The following is a 23,895-nucleotide window of genomic DNA, read 5'->3' as shown; positions in this document are numbered from 1 at the left end:
AGAGGAATTGTCAGTGCATTTCCATAAACACCAGGAAGGAAACATGCCCCCACCAGAAGCCAACCACTGATTTACATACTGTCACCAAGCAGTGATTAGCTGTATACACCTTGAATAGCTTCTGTCCTACTCTTTACCTTTCATCAAGACTAGCTTATTATATTCTAGAGCCAATAAAGTTGCACAAATATGAGATTTCACCCAAATCAATCGTCTGCAATAAATATGAGTACTTTTCCTTCTGCAAAACCAGTCTTATTCCCCAACACTGTACACTAAGGCCAAGGCTGAGATATTCAAGGTGTTAGCATTACCACCCTAATACTTCCCTTCAGGTCTCATGATAAGATATTTCTGTTATCTAATATCTAGATTGTTTGAGATGGTCTCTGTATGGTAGTAAGCAATCTACTTTAACTTCTAGGTCTTGAGTTGAAACATGACTGACTGGTTAGCCCCTGATTGTTTGTTTGTGGCATCTGTGCACAAACCAGATAATCAGGAGCACCTCTGAGCCCACTACCTTACGCATATTTAGCATTAGATGGCCTTTTTTTTTTTTTTTTTTTTTTTTTTCGCAACATGTGTTGGCTGTGAGTCCTTTAGTACTATCTTTCACAGATCTTTAAATGTTGTTGCCTGTGTTATTACAGCCACATCAATAGTATATGCAAATGCCTATACTATGAGCTTTAGCAAATCTGAAATGTATAGGTTTAAGACTGAGCATGGTAACATTTATCCCTGAGGAAGAATGTTTATGAATGCATATTCTCTGTTCCTGTGGTCATCTAAATACACTGCAAATTCCCATTCTCTCAGCATATCTGTCAGGAGTGTGAACATTTTCTTGTTTCTTATTGCCTTTGCCAGTTTAATTAGCTTTAATAACTGGTGTAGTGTTTTATTATTTCAATCATCGTTGACACAATTGCAGGCTTTTGAACAACAATGTTTATGCTTAATATCACGATAATCAATTTCCATTCTGAGCCTCATAATTTTGCCCATAATTTAGTTCAGGTAACTAGTTCTTTCACTAAAGAGTGCGCAGGTGTGTGTGTGTGTGTGTGTGTGTGTGTGTGTGTGTGTGTGTGTGTGTGTGTGTGTGTGGGTGTACACATACAAATGAGGCACTAAAATCTTGAGGTTGAATAGTGAACTCACAAACTGTTCCTATGGCAGCACATCAGTATTGCTTAACAGCAAAAACTTTTAGGAAACTAACATTTCCATAATTATCAGGAGAAAAAGAATTGTGAGCTACAAGATATTTTTTTCACAAACATGACTTTTTGAATGTGGGATGGGTTGTAGTATGAAAGTTTGAAACAGTAACAAGGAAAACTTCATGACTCTAACCTGATTTCCCAATAGCTGATCCTGGTTTGTAGCCCATTTTCTGCAGAAGGGCAAACCCCTTATTGTCACTGGAAATTGCTTCTTTTAGTCCTTCGTCCCTCCTTTCTTCCTCAAGCACACTTTTTCTTGGAAATATTTTCTTATTTTCTGCATCTTTCACCAATTTTTGTTTATATATTGTATGTGATCTTTTCTGACTGTGGTTAAGTATTAAGCCCGGTCTTATGTCCTGTTGTTCACTGGAAAGGTTCAGATTACATTACATTTATATTGATACAAGTCATTTGTAACAATTATTTAACCTATAACAGCAAAGAAATTACCACGAAAGCTGCTCACTCAGACAACTTTTTACAACATATCACGATAACAGTTTAGAGCACATTTGTAAGAATCCAAAAGACATTTACATAAAGACTCAAAAATTTATTCAACAAAATAAGTGTTTCCACTTGTACTTATATTATCAACTACAAGTTTCAAAACATTGTTGCTACATAAATGATGCACTAACACAGTAAGAGACAACATTAACGTTTACAATTGTTTCATTTATATGATTAAGATTTATACTATTTGGATGAATCAATCACACTAATCATATATTTACACACCTTGTACCCCAAGGCACACCACCTGCATTAATATAATTTATAGTATTAATTGAAACAATCAGAAATGTTATCCAACCAGGTACATTAGCAGTACGACTAGCAGCAAATATAATTGCTGGAAACTTATGATGAGTCTCTCCAGGGAACGTCCAAGACACCTTGTCACAGGAAAAAGCATTTCCCTCAGAAAATATCACAGTAGGGGACCAAGAAAGCAATTGTATAGTGGTATGCATGGAAGAAAGTGGCCAGGTGATGCATCCTGTGTAGCAAGAGATATAGAAAACTTTGCAGGATCGCCAGTTTATACTTTATCTCAGCCCCACACCACATTCTCAAGCCACTGCCAACTTTGGTAACTAGCAACACAGGTGAGCACTAAATCGGCCCACTGTTTCTGCTTCTGAGTCTCCCTAGTAGGATTTATAAGCACAAAAACTATCACTGTTGTTGTTTCTTAATGTAATCCTTTTTACATTTGCTTTATACCACCCTAACAAATGCTGTACTGGCTAAGAACTCCCACCAAGTCAAAACTTACGCAAAAATCAATGCTAAATATTATATGTGCAAATCGAAATGCAGCTACTATAGGATAATGTGGCAGAATGATGCTACTGACTGGCTGAAGCACTATGTGGTAAACTGCCTCTTGCCATTGCACATCATCCCACCACGCGCCTTCAGAATCTTAGCCGGTAGACGCTTGGCCCAGAACAGCTGGCTACTGCAGCTCTCACCCACCACTGTCTGCAATGGCTGTCTTTTCCTTATGTCGTAGCCTGGACATCATGCTGCTGATGCCGATTACAAACCAGTCACCACCTGATAATGAAGTGGACTACAGTTCTTCAGTTAAAGTCTACCTGCCCTTGTTTTGTTGGTCTGAAATTAATAACTAAAGCCCTGGAAAGCGGCTCTGAGGTAATTGCTAAAACTGACATATTGTTGTTACAAAGCTGGACGAGGAGCAAAATATATTGAAATTGTCCATAAATACGGAATACTGTTCTGGCTTCCTTATGATGGATGTTATGGTATTAGTAAAGGTGCTTATGCTGCTTCCTTGGAGGTGACAATTTACAGATGCTCAAATCAATCTGATAAGACTTTTCCAAATTGGTAGTGGGAAAATGATTTACACAGGAAGGAGAGCATAATGATATGGGCATGTCTCCATAAGCCCCACTGGTGAAAGTGTCTGCATATATTATTCCTCTAAGTGGTACTGTAAACCCTAACAACACGTAGCCACTTACAGCTGATCAGGTTACTAATGATGGAATGACACCTTCTAACTCTATATTGGCAGTACTAATAAGTTGTGAACCTGGACATCACTAATTCACTTAACCATATGAAACACAACACTATCCTACGGCAACTCTTGACTGAAATACTTTGACAACCAATTTGACAGGTATGACCCTTCCTTAGTTCCATAGCTTAATATACTCTGCCACCAGGAGTCTGAGAAATGTCCTGGCTCCTTTGACTGAATAGGGCTAGGCAAGGGAGAACAATGCATTCCCTATAATGACCAGGTAAAGTGTCAAATGTAACAGGAAACACCAAATCTTGTTCTAATATATGCAAGGGGTTAGTCACAAAAATCTTTCATGGAACTCAAGTACCAACTCCCCATTCAGTGATATACATGAGGTGGCAGAAGGCTACATTCTGGGTGGGAGTGGCGGTCACTTCTAAGAACAGATCCATCCATGTCTGCACACTGTCTCCCAGGATTATCTGGAGATTTCACCACTGCACCATGTCCGTACTACTGCAAATGTAATGGCATGATTGGTGATTTCAAGAACACATTCCACAACAGCTTCTTGCTCTCCCTTATAATTTTTCTGTATTTGACATTCAATAACAGAATAGCTGTGAGGTTTTTGTCTGGTGTTTGCCAACCGAGTCATCATACAGTTACAGTCCTGCCCTTAATTGCAAAGTGGGCACTCTTCACTCTGTAAGGTGATAAGGTGTCTTCAGGATTGGCCTGAAGACTATAATGGACACATTAGTGTCTTAAGTCATCACAGAGAAAAGAAGAACATATCAAGAGATCAATGGCAGACAATGGCTATGTAGCAGTGCTAAAATGTGTCCTCTGGTGTTTTTACAGTAGACAAAGTTTCTGGGAAGATGTAGCTCCCAACAGTCCAACTCCAGAGACAGTTGGCAGTAGAGCCTGACATGTTATGCGCATGAAGGTCAGCAAAAAGGAGGATGGGGTGGGAAGGCTGTATGATAAGGTGACAGAGAGCTACTAGGTTCAAATAAACAATAGGAGGCAGGTACAAGAAACATAAAAGCTGACTTGTGTGGGATGTACATAGTTATAGTAGCTGAATGTGAAATGTTGAGTGGAGGAAGTGAGGAGTGGTTTCCATCACAGGTGAAATACGATCACTCCATTTTTAGCCCTCTTCACACTGAAGTGACTTTTCTGGAAAATTTTTCAACACTTCTGCAACTGGCTGACAGGTTACTTAGATGTATCCCTTGAGTTCTTAATATAAATTCCATTTATGTTAGACCGAAAGACAGAATCCTTTTTAATGTTGACATTTCTCTTCCTCTATCCCATTTTCCTTCCCTGGAGTCAGAGAAACTGTAATTACTCCCTTTTTTTGGGGGGGGGGGGGGGGCAGGAGAGTAGCAGTCCATCCTTTTCATATTACTCATATTCCATCCTGGACTATCCATTGTTTGATTTTGCATAATGGCTTTTCTTCCCTCCCAGCACCCAGTGTTGTTTTCCTTTCTTACTGTTCTCTAAAGCATTACTTTACTCAATGTCTGCCTGTTTTCTTTCCCTTCTTTCCTGTGTGTTATCATTCACCTTCCAGGCTGCACAAGCTCTCACTTACAACCCAAACTGTATCGATGATCTCGTGCGTGCACACCACTTGACTAGGTGACTGTTGGTGCGACATCTCATGTCACGTTCTTATCACTGATGTAATCAATCATAGACCTTCAAATTGATTACACTTCCTCTGTCACTCTAGCATGTGTTTTCCATACCTTCCTGTGCCACAAAAACTTGTTGAACCTCGAGCTTACCAATGCCCCTGCCCCTTGCTATTCCTTTATTCCAGAGCACTTACTAACCTCACAAAATCCATTTACACCTGCTGTGCCCTCTCATGAGTAATACTAATCCATCAAATTGCATCCCACTATCATCTTTTTATTTACTTTTTCTTTGATTTCTGTGTTTTCACATTGTTTTTAGTTTGTTTTCACCTTTCACTACTGGCTCTACTCCCTCATGATTCACCTCTTTTGTCTTATACTTCACCCAGTCTATCCTTCCTGTGAGCTATTCCAGGGTGAATGTATTTACATCAGACTTCTTCCATTTTTGTTATGCAGTTTTACCCATTTTTTATCTTTTGTCATTCCACCCGTGGGGGGTAAGGTGTGGGATGCGTCACCAATAGCCTCTCCCACACAAATGCCAACCTCTCCGGCACGTGGTATCCCCTGCTACGCTAACGAGGCTCTGGCGACCGAGTTTCTCCCGGGATAAGGAGAACCCTCTACTAAGTCAACGACCTTCTAGAAGGGCGGATGAGCTGGTAGAGCAAGGGCACCCTCTTGTCCTTGGAGTGAGAAATCACTCCTAAAGACGGAAGAATCACCAAGGGTGGTCAACGGCATAGGATGCTGAAGGCAACGGGAAACCACAGCATTAAAGATCCAATGGATATCCCCAGGAAAACTCATCATGGCAGGGTTCAATGTCAAATTATCCGGAGTTTCAACTCCCCCACTCGGATCTCCGGGGGGGAGAGCCTTGAACAATGCCACAAGTAAATACAAAAATAATGCAACAATAGCAACTTGGAATGTAAGATCATTATACCAACCAGGCAAAGTAAATAATGTTATACAAGAAATGAAACGCCTAAAAATTAACATTTTGGGTGTAAGTGAAACAAGATGGCCTGACTCAGGAGAAATGACCATTGACAACATGAAAGTATATTACTCGGGAAATTCTGATAGCCAGCACAGGAATGGGGTAGGAATAATTTTAGATGAGTATGCTAGTAAATCTGTCAAAAGCATTTTACCAATCTCAGATAGAGTAATCAGTCTACATTTACAAACGAAACAAACAAATATTAATTTAATCCAAATCTATGCTCCAACAGCCAACAAAGACCAAGAAGAAATAGGAAAATTTTATGAAGAATTAACACAAGCAATAGGAACCTCAAAAAGCAGAGACATTATTATCATCATGGGAGATTTTAATGCCAAAATAGGTGAAGGAAGTGAAGGTGATCTTATTGGACCTTTTGGTTTAGGAACAAGAAATGAAAGAGGAGATTTGCTGTCACAATTTTGCCAGGAAAACAATCTGTCTATTACAAACACATTTTTTAAACTCCCTAAACGAAGACTTTACGCTTGGAAATCACCAAGAGACTGTAATGAAGAAGTTTGCAGAAATCAAATCGATTTCATACTTATAAACAAGAGGTACAAAAATTCTATTCATGGTGTGAAAACATATCCAGGAGCTGATATATTTTCTGATCATAACCCTTTAGTAGCAAAGTTCCATGTGAAACTGAAAGCCATACAAAAGAAACAAAAGAAGGACTATATAAATACAACTATTCTAAGAGACCCCTTGACTAAACAAAAGACTTCTGAAGAGATTAATAAGGAATTAGTTAGGATAAAGAATAATCAAACAGAAGACATTGATGGCAAATGGGAACTTATAAAAGACACATTAAATAATGCATGTAAAAACACAATGGCGACCAAACACGACAACATGAAAAAGAAGTGGATGACAGAGAAGATATTACAATTGATGGAACAAAGAAGAATACTTAAAAATAGAGATGAAAGTGAGTATAAAAGATTACATGCAGAAATACGAAAAGAAACACGGCGAGCAAAAGAAGAATGGTACAAGGAACAATGCTCTGAAATTGAGAGTTATGAAACAAGACATGATAGTTTCAACTTACACAAAAAAGTTAAATATTTAGCTGGACTTAATAAAAAGAAAAGTACAAGTTTATTGTTAGATAAAAATGACAAAATAATTCCTGATGTTAAAGGTAAACTGGACAGGTGGACAGAATATGTCAAAGAACTATTTGAAGATACAAGAAAAGATCAAAAATTTTATGATAACATGATCGGAGAACGAGGACCAAGCATATCGAAAGAAGAAATATTACATGTTATCAACAAATCAAAGACAGGAAAAGCCCCTGGACCGGATAAGATACCAAATGACATCCTGAAACTCATAGGAATAGACCATATAGATATATTTGTACAATTGTTTTATGATATTTATAATTCGGGAATTATTCCTAGGGATTGGTTGACATCTACCTTTGTTACATTACCCAAAAAGGCTAATGCCAAAACTTGTAATGATCACCGTACAATAAGCTTAATGAGTCACACCTTAAAGATATTTCTAAAAGTTATACACCAACGAATATACAAAAAAGTAGAAGAAGGTATAAGTGAAACACAATTCGGTTTTAGAAGTTCCCTCGGTACAAGAGAAGCATTGTTTGCTTTTAACATATTAGCGCAACGATGTATGGAGGTTAATCAGCCACTATATGTGTGCTTCCTGGATTATAATAAAGCATTTGACAAAGTTCGTCATGATCATCTCATAGAATTGTTAGAAAAGAAAACACTTGATAAGAAAGACATCCGCATTATATATAACCTCTACTACAATCAAACCGCAACCGTGAAGGTAGAAAATGAGTTATCGAATGATATAGAAATAAAGAGGGGTGTGAGACAAGGTTGCATTCTCTCACCCTTATTGTTTAATATGTATTCAGAAGATATATTCCAGGCAGCTCTATCAGATGAAATAGCTGGCATTAAAGTGAATGGGCTAAACATTAACAATGTTAGGTTTGCTGATGACACTGCACTACTAGCTGGAAACCTCAAAGATCTACAATTACTTCTTGACAAAGTCGCAGAAAAAAGTGAAGAATTTGGCTTGACTCTTAACGTAAGCAAGACTAAGTTCATGGTGATATCTAAAACACACCAACAAGAAAATCTTACAATCAATAGGGAAAGAGTCGATCAAGTACGTAAATTTAAATATCTCGGAACAATTGTAAATGAGGAGATTGAAAGCTCAGAAGAAATTAAATCGAGAATAGGACAGGCCAGAAGTATCTTTAATAAGATGAAAAATGCATTCTGTTTGAGAGACATTTGTTTAAACACAAAAATGAGGTTGCTAAGATGCTATGTATTCTCAAAATTACTATACGGAATGGAAGCGTGGACATTGAAAAAGAAGGACATGAACAGTTTAGAAGCTTTTGAAATGTGGGCATATAGAAGAATACTTAGAATTAGTTGGGTGTCGAGGATTACTAATCAAGATGTCCTAAGAAGAATGGGAAAGGAAAAAGAATTAATTAAAACTATTAAAGTAAGGAAGCTACAATATTTAGGCCATGTTATTAGGGGAGTAAATTAAAAAATATTGCAAATAATACTAGAAGGGAAAATTTGTGGGAAGAGAACGAGGGGTAGAAGACGGACATCCTGGATTGACAATTTAAAAAATTGGTACAACTGCTCAACGTCAGAACTCCTTAGACCAGCCAAATCAAGATCAGAAATTGCCATGATGACAGCCAACCTTCTTAGAGGAGACGGCACATGAAGAAAAGAAAATTCCACCCGTGCCAACACAGAAAAGTTTCCCTATCTCTAGACAGAACCCATTCCCACATACTGTTCCCGCATTGTTGCCTAGCTTACAGAATCCCTCCAAATGACCTGACCAACTCTGGCTGCAAACTCACCTTCCACAAAGACCTCTATCAGTTCAAATTCCATCAGTCCATAGTCCTCATCATCCCAATCCTGCAAAACCATGTAAATAAGGCTCAAACCTCTTTGCAATACATCTTCTCCATCTGTAGAATTCTCCTGCTCTGCAGTTCAAACACAAAGTCTTGCCCTTCACTAACTAGAGTAGCTTGCAACTCCCATCTTAGACTAGCACTATGAAAATGTCAACAAGAGTCTCCACATCTCCCACCCATCTCTTCATAGTTGACAAACTCTGTCTCTTAGACCACAACCTCAAGAGCTCCCTCCCATCACCACACAAAATCCTAATCAAAACAGACTTGAAACACAGCCATAAACATTTCCTCCACAAGCCTTAGTCCCACAGAAGTTTCAGCTCCTTACACAGGACTTACCATTTGCCCCACTCACTAATTCAGCCATAAAGGACTTGTTAAAAGACCTTCTCTCCATCTCTTGGCCCCTTCAGCAGAAACACTTTTTTCTCTACCAATAAGTAGAGCATGGATAAGTTGAGAATTTGGGTATCATCCTGTTGGCCCAGTGGTCAGCACATCATCTAGTATGGAGAAGACGCGGGTTCGAATTTCAGTCCGGCACAAATTTTCAACGTTCCCCATTGATTTCAATCAATGGCTATGCACAGCCAACATTTGTAATTCATATGCGCTTAATTCCAAGCGGCTGTTGGGTCAAAAGGCATCAATTCTTACAGACGTGTCCCGAAGAATTCTTTCGCACATGTCTGAAGGAGCACACATCACATATAAATAATTTTTTCCCCATTATGTGTTCGTTGTTCTTCCAGGAATTGTGCCTGTATGTTAGGAAAATGTGGAACTAATGACTTTTAATTTCTTTCTTTATTTTATACCGTTTAAAGGTAAGGACCTAGCTTGTTTGGAAGAAACCGGCTGATAACTTTTACATAAGAAGCATTCACTATTTTAGGAGTTGATACTTCTTTACTCATTTCATCAATACTTGTGTCATCTACAGCAAGATTTAAATTCTGCCCCCTGATCAAAATAATCCAGAGCAGCCAGAGTTAGCAGACATGTGTGACATGTGCTTGCTTGTGTGAATATACTTTTCTTTTCTTTTCTGAAGAAGACTCTGGCTGAAAGCTAAATGTGTGCCTGCTTGTCGCTCAACATATTTTTATGGTGAGTAGCAATCTACCCCTTTCATAATATTGTTGATTATTCAGCTATGATATTTGTATCAGAACACTTAAAATATCAGAACACTTTTCATTACCTGATGATGGCAGTAATCAGAAATCGGTAATGTGACTCGTATAACATATATGATCAAGATATACATCCATAAATAAAGGAACAAACATGATCACAGACTCGTTTACAGGCATCATGTCTTCAATGTGTATCTCTGCCCATTGCAATAATAAATGACATAATTGTACATTTCCATGTCATATAAATGAGAAAAAAAAACGAAAAATAATACTAAATCTCCAACAATAAGATAAACATGGCACTTTTAGGTCCAAAAACAAAAATGAATTCATCAGCTACAAAATGCAAAATCAAAGTAATTCACTAGAAAACCGGCACAAACTCTTTCAGTGCAAACTTGACTTGCTTAAGTCACAATGTCAAATGACTTACTGATGTAGTGAACAAGTTCAAAATAAACACCATCAGAAGAGAGTGCCACCAAAAACAGTGAAACCCCATTTTTACACTTTTCAAGGGACTTCAGAAAAACGGTGTAAAATGCAGGAAAATGTAAAATTTGGGAAATAACGTTTTCAGCAGTAAAAGTTACTTATAGGATACCCCCTTGCACTTTATGTAGGATATAGGTACATAACAGGCATCAAAAGACTGGTCAGGGGCTTGTTTATTATCTAATGAAGGTTTATTATCTAATAAAAACTGCTGATGTAACTGGAATTGATAACTGTCTGGGAAGCAGGAACATTTGACTCAATTTCATATGTCACAATTGATGTTGTTGAAAGTCTGCAGCAGTCATTCATTATTTGAATAATGAAATACTGCACTAGTTACATATTTTTTCATGCTCAGCATGACGCGTCTCGAAAACTTTTTCTCGTAATCAAGTGCAAATATGTAAATAAGTATTTTATGTGGTGTTTGAATATGTGTTATTCTGCATCTCTTGCACTGTAGTCATCTCTTTGAGATTATCAGGTACGGTGCCTCATCAGTTATGTGTGTACACACACACACACACACACACACACACACACACACTCTGTAGTAGCCACCAGAAAGATCGCGGGAGGCGCACATTGGCACGGCGCGTCATGGACAGTAGTTGCCGCAAGTAGAGTCCCGTCCACCAGAGGGCACGCGAGAATTCGGACGCACCCTCTGCCGGCGTAACAACAACAACAACTCCGGCAGGACAGGCAGAGCGCAGTGAGTCAACATCGGGCATGCCTAGGACACAGTCCCGGTCTACGCTAAGTGAAGTGCGACGTAACGTGAACAGTGTTACTACACAATTGGCGACGAGGATGGGATGTTCTTTCGCGTGTTGCGTCGTTGTTCCGGTTTCGCAGTTTCTCCACGGCATGGAGGATTTGGTGCGGGTTTTGGTTGCGCAGCAGACGGAGCTCATGGCCACCATGAAACAAGTGCTTCCGGCGTTGCTCTCACCGCCGTCTGCTCCGGCGCCGTTCCCTCCTCCCTTTCCCCCGTATGACGAGACGGCGGAGGATTGGGACGCATATGAACATCGCCTTCGGCAGCATTTCCAGGCGTTTCATGTTGCTGATGCGGAGGTATGTCGTGCTCTCTTCTTGTCTTGGACATCTCCCTCGCTGTATCAAGTTTTGCGGCAGCTGGCGCCGTTGCAGGAACCCTCGTCCTTGTCTTTTGACGCATTGTGTTCATTGCTGTCTTCATATTATCGCCGCCGCACGCATGTTGTGGCGGCTAGGGTCGAGTTCTATCAATGCAAGAAACAGCCCCATCAGTCTTACCGGGCGTGGGCCGCAACCCTGCACGGTCTTAGTCGCAAGTGTCATTTTGTCACGGAGCAGTCGCGGGAGTCGTATGCCCATGTTATGGTACGCGACGTCATTGTTCGTTCGGCCCCTGATAGGGAGGTCCGGCAACGGGCCCTGCAGTTAGAAGACCCTTCCCTCGAAGAAGTCCTGTCCATTGCTCAATCGTATGAAGTCTCTCACGCAGCAGGTCAACAGCTGGAAGCGTGGTGCGACGTCGCGGAGGTTCAGGGCGGCGCGGCCGCGTCCACTGTGTCCGGGGTGGACGACGTGCGAGCGGTACAATCCGGCCGTTACGGCCGCTCCCGCGCGGCTCGTAAACAGAATTCCGGCCGCCGGCCCCTGTTGCCGTCCTGTGCGCCGTGCTATATACATCACGATCGGTCAAAGTGCCCCCAGCGTTGGGCCGTTTGTCACAAATGTCATAAAAACGGTCACATTGCTAAAGTTTGCCGCTCAGCCTCAAAGGAATCGAAGGAAGCAAGTACAGAGGACATGGACGTTGACATTCAGGAAGTTTCATCGGGCCAGGCTCCCGACGCATCGGCACGCAAACTCTTTATCGAGGTGTCAGTTCGGTCGCGCCAGTTACAACTGCAAGTAGATACGGGCGCGGCAGTTTCGTTGTTGAATGCACAAACGTATTCCGACCTTGGATCGCCCCCGTTGGCGCCAGTTTACCGGCGTCTACGCGGTTATGGTAAACAGTTCATTCCCCTACTGGGTCAATTCACTACCGACGTGACTTACAAATCAGTCACTCGGCCTATTACTTTTATTGTTGTCAGTGATGCGAGCTCCGCTAACCTTTTTGGCCTGGATGCCTTTCAAGCTTTCGGTTTTTCTATCGCTGACACCATACAGTTGGTCTCCGAAGACGTTCCCTATCACTCATTAGAATCTTTGATCTCCGACTTTCCAGACATTTTTGAGGAGGGCCTGGGGCGTGTTTCAGATTTTGAAGCTCACTTAACGTTGAAGGCGTCGGCTCGCCCGCGTTTTCTACGCGCGAGGCAGATCCCCTTGGCTCTCCGCCCTCAGGTAAAGGAAGAGCTAGACCGGCTGACAGCCCTAGGGGTCGTTCTTCCCAATTCTTCCAGTGAGTGGGCTTCGCCCCTCGTTATTGTCAAGAAGCCCTCTGGAAAATTACGTCTTTGTGGCGATTTTAAGGCCACCATTAATTCCCAATTGGTGGTGGACACCTATCCTTTGCCTCGTGCTGATGAATTGTTCTCCGCCGTGGCGGGAGGCCACTATTTTTCGAAAATCGATCTGTCAGAGGCTTATCATCAGATACCACTTGATGAGGACTCCAAACGGCTGGCAGTTGTCAACACCCCGTTTGGCCTTTACCAATACCAGCGGTTGGCTTTTGGAATATCCAGTGCCCCGGCGATATTCCAGCGTTATCTTGAGCACGTCACGTCGACAATCCCTCATTGTATTAATTACCTGGATGACATAATTGTCACGGGCCGCAGCACGACGGACCACTTGCACAACCTTCGCACCCTCTTTCTCAAATTCAGGTCTGTGGGCTTGCGTTGCAACCTGCAGAAGTCAACCTTCTTCCAACCGTCCATTGAGTATGTGGGCTACACCATCTCTCGGCATGGCATCCAGCCACTAGGAAGTTTGGTCCAAGGTATCGTCAACCTTCCTCGGCCCACATCGCTGAAGGAGTTACAAGCTTTTTTAGGCAAGATAGCCTATTACCACCGGTTCATTCCCAGGGCTTCCACTATAGCCCACCCCCTGTACTGCCTTCTGCACAAGGGTGTTCCTTTTGATTGGTCGCCGGCATGCGAGCGAGCGTTCACCTCGTTGAAGGGCCTCCTCACGTCAGCCCCTTGTTTGGCTACTTTTGATCCCCATAAGCTGTTAGTCCTGGCTACGGATGCTTCACAGTATGGGGTGGGGGCGGTCCTGGCCCATCGCAACGCAGATGGTTCCGAGCAACCACTGGCGTTTGCGTCGAAAACGCTTAGTCCCGCGCAGGCCCATTACTCCCAGGTGGAAAAAGAGGCTTTGGCCATTGTCTACGCTGTTACCAAGTTTCACCCTTTCTTGTATGGCACGAAGTTTCAGTTAATCACTGACCATAAGCCGTTAATATCGTTATTTGGCCCCGCCTCTCAGATTCCGGATAGGGCGGCCCACAGACTACAGCGCTGGGCCTTGTTCCTCTCTAAGTACCATTATGACATTCGTTTTCGCCCTACAGGCCAGCATGCCAACGCCGACGCTCTTTCCCGTCTTCCGGTGGGCCCGGACCCTACATTTGATCGAGAGGAGATTATGTGTTTTCATTTGGATGTGGCGTCCCGCCAGGCGGTTGATGGCTTCCCGATCACTAGTTCTCGAGTCGCCAGGGAAACAGCGGCTGACCCGGTTCTCCGGCAAGTAGTTCGCCTCATTCAGCAGGGGTGGTCGTCCCGCCCTCCGGGCCGGGCCTCGGACCCTCTTCGTAATTATTTTCTTCTACGAGACCGTCTCTTGGTCTTGGAAGGAGTTCTCCTTCTGGCTACCGATGATACAGCTCCTCGCGTGGTTGTTCCTGCAAGTTTACGACGGGAGGTCCTCAAGTTATTACATGCGGGGCACTGGGGTGTTTCCCGTACTAAAACCTTGGCTTGCAGACATGTGTACTGGCCCGGTATTGACAGAGAAATTGAGCACTTGGTGGCCGCCTGTTCCCAGTGTGTGAGCCAACAAGCATCTCCCAGGGCAGCGTTCTCTTCATGGCCGCCGGCAACCCAGGCGTGGGAACGTGTTCACATCGATTTTGCGGGGCCGTTTCTCAATGGCTTTTGGCTCATTGTCATTGATGCTTATTCCCGATTCCCATATGTGGTTCGCTGCTCCTCAACCACTTCAGACGTTGCAATCCAGGCACTAGCAAAAATCTTTTCTGTGGAAGGTCTGCCAATTACCCTGGTCTCGGACAATGGACCGCAGTTTCTTTCGCAGACCTTCCAGGATTTTTGTAGGCGCTTCGGTATTCGGCACGTTTGCTCTCCCCCCTTCCATCCACAATCGAATGGGGAAGCTGAGCGCATGGTGCGCACCTTTAGGACGCAGATGAAAAAGTATGTGCACGAATTTCCTGCAGAGGAAGCAATGACGTTTTTCTTGACGGCATACCGGACCACACCAATGGGAGACCGCAGCCCCGCAGAGCTCCTCCATGGGCGTCAACCTAGGACTCTGCTGCACCTCCTCCAGCCTGGTCCTCGCCAGTCTTCCCAAAACGGAGTACCTGGCTTTCCACTGGGTATGTCAGTCTGGGCCCGTGGGTTTGGTCGCAATCCACGTTGGATACCGGCGGTGGTCCAGCACCGACATGGCCGCCGGCTCTATACCTTGCAGGTGGGGGACCGGGTGGTACGTCGTCACCAAAATCAGCTACGTCCACGTTCGGGCACCCACCCTCCGCCCTCTCGGACACCGGCTTCCCCATTGCCGGCACCTGTATTGGTTTCACAGGGGACGTTACCTCCTCTCCCCGCTGTGACTCTGCCGCACTGTGATGGTTCTCAGCCTTGGCAGCCTCCAGTGGCTCCAGCACCGGCATCGCCGTCATTCGAGCTGCCCCAGCGAGAGCTGGCCCCCCTAGCCGGCCCGGTTTCGCAGGGGGCTAGTTCCCCTGTGGTCGTCCCTTCCCCTTCGTCCCCGCCACTGGGTCTTGCCCCTCCTGAGGTGGAACAGGATCCGGAGTTCGACAGCTTGTCACCCGTTCTGTCCCGGGCTCCGGTTGTGGGACGACGGGGGCCTCTTCGTGTGGGTCATTTCCAGCCATATTCGAAGGTTCCGGCTCGAGGGTTGGCAGATTCCCTCGACTCCGGCCATCCCATGGATGTGGAGGTCATCGCTCCTGCCCGACGCTCCACCTTTCGACGCAGTGGATCACAGTGGCTTCACCCCCCGAAGGAGGAGGAGTGTAGTAGCCACCAGAAAGATCGCGGGAGGCGCACATTGGCACGGCGCGTCATGGACAGTAGTTGCCGCAAGTAGAGTCCCGTCCACCAGAGGGCACGCGAGAATTCGGACGCGCCCTCTGCCGGCGTAACAACAACAACAACTCCGGCAGGACAGGCAGAGCGCAGTGAGTCAACATCGGGCATGCCTAGGACACAGTCCCGGTCTAAGCTAAGTGAAGTGTGACGTAACGTGAACAGTGTTACTACACACACACACACTCTCTCTCTCTCTCTCTCTCTCTCTCTCTCTCTCTCTAACTCCACATTGTTTGTTTGTGTAACACCACAAAAATGCATTCGTAAATACTGCCCTTGACAACGAGAATAAATTCTCAAAACATGGTTTGCTCGGCATGAATAAAATACGTAACTGGCACTGTGTTTAACTAAAAACATTTGAGCAACACAAAGTGAATGACTGTGTCAACTAGCGCTCCAAGTGGCCATACGCCGAAACATGCTAAATATGGTTCAACAAAGCTGTCACGTTGATCACAACAATCACGAAACTGCATTTGTGCAGTAGAGACAGTTTGGAAATGGCCGTGATTGGTCATGATATCTTCATTCGAACGAACCTAGTTACTCCCATCAGCCACCATGCCAAGTTAGGTTGGCAGCGGTGGGAAAAACAGTATGAATTGTTCCAACTTTTACATGTTTACCAGTTCAAATCCACTGAGTGTAAAGAAACTTAACCACGTAATATCTGTAAACACTACTGGACGGCCAACATCATGTCAACGATATTTTTTCTCCACAAACAGTTTGGAACACACCACTCAAGAACACAGTATCAGCACAATGTCATACAACACAACACTTAACTCATGGGACAAAGCAGTAGGGGTGGAATTGCAACTTTCAGATGACATACTTTCCCCAGTAGATAAGGTGAATGCTGAGTCAGTTCCACTGATAAGGCCATGGACGACTTCCTGGCAATCCTTGACTAATCCTATCCTATGTTGTATATATTTTATTTATGTAATGATTTCCAATTGATCATGTCACCATCTGCAGCTACAATTATTGAGAAATCAAGAGTTAAAAGACGAATGGGAGTTGATTCAAATCACTACCCATAGAAGCATGAAACAAGCCAGTATGACTAAGAGAATTAGTAACAAAACCTTGAGAGAAAAGGAATGTGATTTTCAAAAGAAACTGAAAGAAGTGATATTGAAGCCAACCATTTTACAGAAATGATTAAAAATATTGCATATGAAATAGAATAGCATGGAGAGCTGCATCAAACCAGTCTCAGGACTGAAGACAACAACAACAACAACAACAACAACATAAAATAGAACTAGAAAACAAGCAAGGAAAGCATAGACATTTCAATAATATTGTGAAGAAGCTCTTGCATAAAAAAGAAAGCTTGGAACAACTGACGTAGCAGGAAAACAAGAAGTACAGGAAACACTATCAAGTTTGAGAGGACGCAAGCAGATAAAATTATTAGAATCAAATGAAATGCTTTGAACGGGAGCAACTTACAGACATAGAAGATCACTTTTAAAAAAATCATACAAGAGACTATCACAAAACACTGAAGAATTATACGTCTATCTACATTCAGCAACTGCTGTGCTTCAGGGAAGAAAATGGAAAACTCGCTTAACAATGAAGAAAACTGTAAGATACTGGTAGCATGTTTAGAAAAGCTACTGAACTGTGAAAAACCAATCAAACAACTGGACCTCCATGATAATATTCCAAAAGAAAATTCAAAACCACCAAGCATTGATATGATTCAAAGTTACATCAAACAAAACACAACAAAGCCCCAGGCGAAGGTGGCCTCACTGCAGAAATTCTACAATCTAGTTGATATCTAGGTGTTACAATCATAAAAGAAAAACTAGATAAGGTCTGGGACATTAAAGCAATCCCCGAAAACTGGAAGGTTATGCTAATTCACCCACTTCAAAAAAAAAGGGGGGGCAAAACACAAATATCTTAGGATCAGAACAAGAAGCAATTCTTCTTAACATCAATACCTCACATATTGGAGAAGAAATCACACAAGTAGACAATGACAATGAACTCTTTTATGCTTTTGAGAGTGATCCAATGACAACTGAAGCTCAATATGAGAAACAGCAGAATAAAAACATGGATCCTATAATTCTACGACTCGTCAAATGTCGAAGGTCAAGCAAAGAAATAAAATGCAAGAAATGGCCTGACCATTTTACTTACTATGTGCAAGAAGGGCTTCCAAGTGAAGGTACTGATGTCAAAGAGGTCTGGAAAGGGATAAATAAAACAGAATGATAAAAAAAAAAACAATGAAGAAAGAATTCTCACCTCTGGTTTGTCATAACACATTCGCACATTTGAAGTGGTGTAGCTACCCAGGGGACACAAACCTCTCCAGAACTAAGTGGTTATTAAAGATAACTTAGCAGGACCAGAAACATTTAAGGCATGCTTAATGGCAAAAGGGCGGTCTCAAGCACAATGTGTTAATTACAATGAAACCTCCACACTGGTTGTCAAGTATGCATCCATAAAACATCTCTTGTCTAAGGCAGCTCGAGAGATCCTGAAGGTTGACCATGTTGGCATCACTACTACTTATCTCTAAGGAGACCTAAAGGAAGAACTTTATATTATTCCATCATAAAATTTTGCAGTCCTGGAAAAGTACGGAGGCTGAAGAAAGCCGTTTATCAACTTAAAAAAGCCTGGTCAGAATTGGAATCATGCAGTTGATGAGATGTTGAGTAAAGTGAAATTGAACAGATCTAACATTGATCTATGTATCTGCTTTCATAGAGATGACACCAAACTAGTCATCATAGCTTTCTATGTTGATGACATGCTATTATTCTCAAATGACAGAAGTATTTCGAATCAAGTTAAAAATTCTCTGAAGAGAATTTTTGAGAGGGAGGATTTAGGACCATTGAGCCAAGGCCTATGTATGGCAATTAACACAAAACTGGTGTGTGTGTGTGTGTGTGTGTGTGTGTGTGTGTGTGTGTGTGTAAAGAATTTTTAGATATTTAAAGGGGGCCTTGGGATATATGCTAGAATTTTCTAGAGATGGCAATAGCCAATAGGAAAACAACTGTCTTTAGTGATGCAGATAGGAGAAATAAAATCAAGGGCTGATACTATGTAACTGGTTCATGCATAAAAATACAAAACCCCTTAATTTTGCAGTCTAGGAGACAAAAAGAACTACTGTAGTTTCCACATGTGCAGCTGAATATATGGCTTAGGCATAAACTGCAGAGGATTACGACAACATATCTGAGGTAGATCCAAGTAGTGTCACAAGTCACTTAAAGCATATTTTGATGATAAAAGAGCCATTTGGTTAGCAAGAATCTATATATACATACAAAATATGAGGGTTGGAACTTTAACAGTGGCAACTATTTATTTACAGTTCATACAAAATAGATACATGGTTCAAAGTTTTAGTAAACTTCAAAGTAGTCACCAGCATTGTGTATAACCCGTTGCCAGTGACGTGGAAGTCGTGGGATACTCTTAGCAGTGCCAGTTGTGTTGACAGTTCAAGTGGCGTGGTGTATTGCCCAATGAGTTTGTAGCAGTTCTGAAGTGAATGCTGTGAAGTGTTTACTTCAGTTTAGAAATCGAGTTGAGCTCACGAGGGCTTAAGTCAGGGGAGTACAGTAGGTGGTACAGCACTTAGGAGCCTAATCAGTCAAAAAAATCAGTAACAGCTTGCAATGTATACGCTTGGGCATTGTCCTACAAAATGATGGTCAGGTCCTGCAGAAAGTGTCATCACTTCTGTCTCTAAACTGGTCGTAGGTTGTGTTCCAAAAATGAACAGCATAGGGACAGAAGTGATGACACTTTCTGCAAGACCTGACCATCATTTTGTAGGGCAGCCAGCCGGTGTGGCCGAGCGGTTCTAGGCGCTTCAGTCTGGAGCCGCGCGACCACAACGGTCGCAGGCTCGAATCCTGCCTCGGGCATGGATGTGTGTGATGTCCTTAGTTTAGTTAGGTTTAAGTAGTTTTAAGTCCTAGGGGACTGATGACCTCAGATGTTAAGTCCCATAGTGCTCAGAGCCATTTGAATTTTGCAGGACAATGCTCAAGCACGTACAGTGCTAGCTGTTGCTGATTTGTTTGACAGATGGGGCTGATAAGTGCTACACCACCTACTGCACTCCCCTGACTTAAGTCATCGTAAGTTCAACTCTATTTCTAAACTGAAGGAAACGCTTCACGGCATTCACTTCAGAACTGCTACAAATTTGTCGGGCAACAGACCGTGCTGCTTGAACTGTCAACACAACTGACAATGCTAAGAGTATCCTACGACTTCCACATTGCTGACAATGGGTTCTACATAATGCTGGTGACCACTTTGAAGGTCAGTAAAACTTCGAAACACGTATCTATTTTGTATGAGCTGTAAATAAATAGTTGCCACTATTAAAGTTCCAGCCCTCGTATCATTTTACAAGAAAGTATCTGGAGCCAGATGATATAAATATTGAACATCTACCTACTAAAGAAATGTTAGCTAATACTTTTACAAAACCTGTCCATAATCCAAGACATGAAATGTGTAAAAAACGTAAGCTTTGTGAAATCATGGAAGGCGTCACTTTACATTTGAACTTCATATTGTGTGTCAATGTCAATTTAAGGGAACATAAATTTACAAATCCTAACCTATCAACAGTTTTCTGTTTACTTCATTTTGTTACTACTACTCTGTGGTTGTCATTTGTTCATATGTATGTAGCAGTGATCTCTATACAACCCAGATAATGAACTCCACCCCACAGTTAGTAAAACTCCAGCTGTCTGATAGTGTCAGCCATAGATGCTCATATTTCATTTCTTGCCAAAATATAACGTGGCTGCTAGACATGTCATTGGAACAGGAAAAGATAATGATTTTCAATTCTACTCCCACATCAGCCTGTTACATTGCATATTTACATATAGTTCAAAATAAGATATAAGTGAGGAATCCTTTGTCACACACAGTTTGCCAAACTACAACAAATGATATGCAAGGCACATAACCAACAGGGGCACTGCATTTCTATGCTTAGATGACAAGAGTTCTACACTCACGTTGTATAGAGATATGCTGATGCAGTATTTCTTGCTTTTCGAAAACCATTGGACTCAGCACACCTACTCTTATTGCCAAAGGTATGATCATATGGTGTATCAATAGAAATTTGCGACTGGACTAAGAATTTTTTGATAGGGGGGATGTTAGTTGCAAATTCTAATAGAAAGAAGAAGGTTCTGCTGCTACATAGTTCGTATGGCAGAGGTATGGGCCAGCAATTGCAGAAAGTATTGGGCAGTGAGTGCCAGGTCACCACCTCTGTGAAGCCTAGTGCAGTGTTGGCTCAGGTGACTGTTAATGTAAGGAAGTTATGTAGGAATCCTACGAAAGTGGATCGGGCAGTGATTGTCAGTGGAGCTGGTAACAGTCTTGACAGGAATGGGGAGTATGATGTAGGTGGTGACCTAGCAAAGATAGCTACTCAAGCTGATGGCACTAATGTGCATTCCATGCCACTGTTTCAGCGTCATGATTGGCCTTTTCTTAATGCTGCTGTTAAGCATGTTACATGGGGCTGCAGAAGGCACTGATGGTGGAGGGCATGGCTGACATTGCAGTCGTGCCAGTTGAGTTTATCAATAGATCAGGTTTCATTAGGCATGGCCTGCACCTCACTAGGTATGGGAAGAGGAGGCTGGCAAAGCTTATAGGTGACTGTGTTGTGTGGCCTGTGGTGGGATCACTCAACGAAAAATTCCTGTAGCTGTTGGTGTTAGTGCTGTAACTTTTTTTTAGATTGAAGTCAGCTGATAAGTATCCCTGCTTAAAGGAAGTCCCTCTAACAAAGGAATCACCTTCAAAGGAGGTCATGTATCCAAGTAGTGAAGGATTTATCATATTTCATCAAAATATAAAAGGTATTACAGATAATATTAGTGAACTGCTTATAGATATTGACTCTGACATTATTGGTGTGGTATAAATAGCTACGATGCCAAAACGTAGGTGCGCTCTCGTAGTTTGGCACTATGAAAGCGAATGAAAAGCGCCGACCACAGCGCCCTCTAGCCGACGCTGTGGAGCTCGACGAGCGCCGCTCCACATTCACTCCTTTTGGTCACGAGCAGATGACCTAGCAAGATTGTTTCTATCGCATAGTGCGCAAGCCACTACAGATATTGCCGTTGTAACTTCTAGTTGATGTTATCTTTGACTGATGTATGGCTTCGCACCTACGTGCTCATCCCAGCCAAAATTAGTAACAATTCATGTATTCATATTCTTCCTATAGTAAAGGTGCTTTATGCTATTTTGTCTAAAACTGACATGGTGAGACCATGGCTGTGTACAATTAATGTAGGTTAAGTCTTACAGAGAAGAAAACAGCAACCAGCCACTTCTCTGTAAGAATTAACCTATATTAAAGGTGCTTTAAATTTACATGCAGTACCGAAGTACTTCACCTTTTCCCGCTCCTACTCGCTTACCTCACTCTCGACCTATTTTGCAGAAGCAGTTCACAGGAGCAGATCAACACGCGTATCCAGACAGGATACAAAAACTTGTATATCGAAACGCCACTTAAACAATTAGAAAATTCAGATGTTTTCTTTACCAGGATAAAGATTAGCTAGCTATTTTTCAAGGAGTTCTTTGCGGACTGGGGGAGTGGCCATGTATGTAAAAAACGGTATTCCACTGGAGTCTGTAGACTCACTGAACAGGTATTTGAATGTTGTGCAGGGGCAGTTGAATTTCGTGAAACTAAACTTCTAATCATTGTTATGTATAGGTGCCCTAACTCTGACTTCAGAGCATTTCTCCTAAGGTTGGCCTAAGGGTTCTTTGTTCACTTTGTAAGAAGTACCAAAAATTAGTTATATTTGGTGACTTCAATATTAACTTCTTATGTGATCGTGCATGAAAAAGGATACTGGAAGATCTCTTAAATTCATATGATCTGATGCAGTCTGTGTTTTTTCCAAACAGGGTGCAGGGGAACAGTAGCACAAATATAGAAAATATTTTCATTCATTCTTCATTATTAGATGGGCATTCTGTTACTAAAAGGGTGAATCGCTTTCAGACCATGATGCACAAATTTTAACATTAAAAGGTTTTTGTTCCCAAACAAAAGTTATATATAATTACAAACTATGTAGAAAAGCTAATCCAATGGCAACCTCATTAAAGAACAAGAGCAGCAGGATGTTTATAGTGCCAATAACGTAAATAACAAATATAATGCTTTCCTAACAGATTTCTCATGCTCTTCAAAAATTGTTTTCCATTAGTGTGATCTAAATGTGGTACTAGAAGCAAATGGCAGCCTGGGTGGTTGACTAGTGGGATGAGGATATCACGTAGAACAAAGTGGGGATTATATTAAAATGCTAGAAGTAGTCACAATTGAATTACAATAGCCCATTACAAATATTTAGTACTGTAAGGTGCTTGAAAATGTTATTAGGAAGGCAAAGAGTATGTGGTACACAAAGAGAATAGCTAATTCACAGGGTAAAATTAAAACCATATGGTCAGTCATGAAGCAAGCATGTGGTTAGCAGGACAAGCTCGAAGATATAAAGCCAGTTCGTAGTAAAAATGTAAGTCAGATATATGTGCAGTATTTAACAATCACTTTCTGAACATTGTTGGTGAATTAAATAAAAACTTAGTTTCTACAGGGAATTGTATAACTCTCTTGGAAAATGCCTTTCCAAGACTGATGTCTGAAATACTCCTCTGTGATACTGACAAGGAGGAGACGAGTCAATGATTAAAGCGTTGAAGACTAAGGACTTTCATGGATATGACGGAGTACCTAGCAGAATATGAAAGTACTGTGCTGCACATGTTTGCCCTGTACTTAGCTGTACACGTAATTTTTCTTCAAGAATGGTCACTTTCCTGAACAATTAAAATACTCAGTAGTAAAGCCACTTTATAAAAAGGGAGAAAGGGATAATACAGACAATTTTAGATCTATTACTATGTCATCAGCGTTTGCTAAAGTAATTGAAAAGGCTGTGTATGTAAGGTTAATTGGTCA

At 42.1% G+C, this 23,895-nt stretch overlaps 1 protein-coding gene across 5 annotated transcripts in view; it reads right to left on the bottom strand.

Moving 5' to 3' along the window:
• LOC126162052 (G patch domain-containing protein 11) overlaps positions 1-23,895 on the bottom strand; it is a 158,966-nt gene that overhangs the window by 120,158 nt on the left and 14,913 nt on the right. For all 5 annotated transcript variants that reach the window (XR_007534991.1, XR_007534992.1, XR_007534990.1 and 2 more), the window contains exon 2: positions 1,363-1,601. Coding sequence is in view for 1 of the 5 variants with exons in the window: in XM_049918297.1 (XP_049774254.1) it covers positions 1,363-1,601 (239 nt within the window). In the remaining 4 variants the exon portion in view is untranslated. The remainder of the gene's footprint in view (positions 1-1,362; positions 1,602-23,895) is intronic.

Source organism: Schistocerca cancellata, chromosome 2, assembly GCF_023864275.1.
Source record: "Schistocerca cancellata isolate TAMUIC-IGC-003103 chromosome 2, iqSchCanc2.1, whole genome shotgun sequence".
Lineage (NCBI taxonomy): Eukaryota > Metazoa > Arthropoda > Insecta > Orthoptera > Acrididae > Schistocerca > Schistocerca cancellata.
The sequence above is the reverse complement of the archived record's forward strand: the minus strand, read 5'-3'. Positions and strand labels throughout refer to the sequence as shown.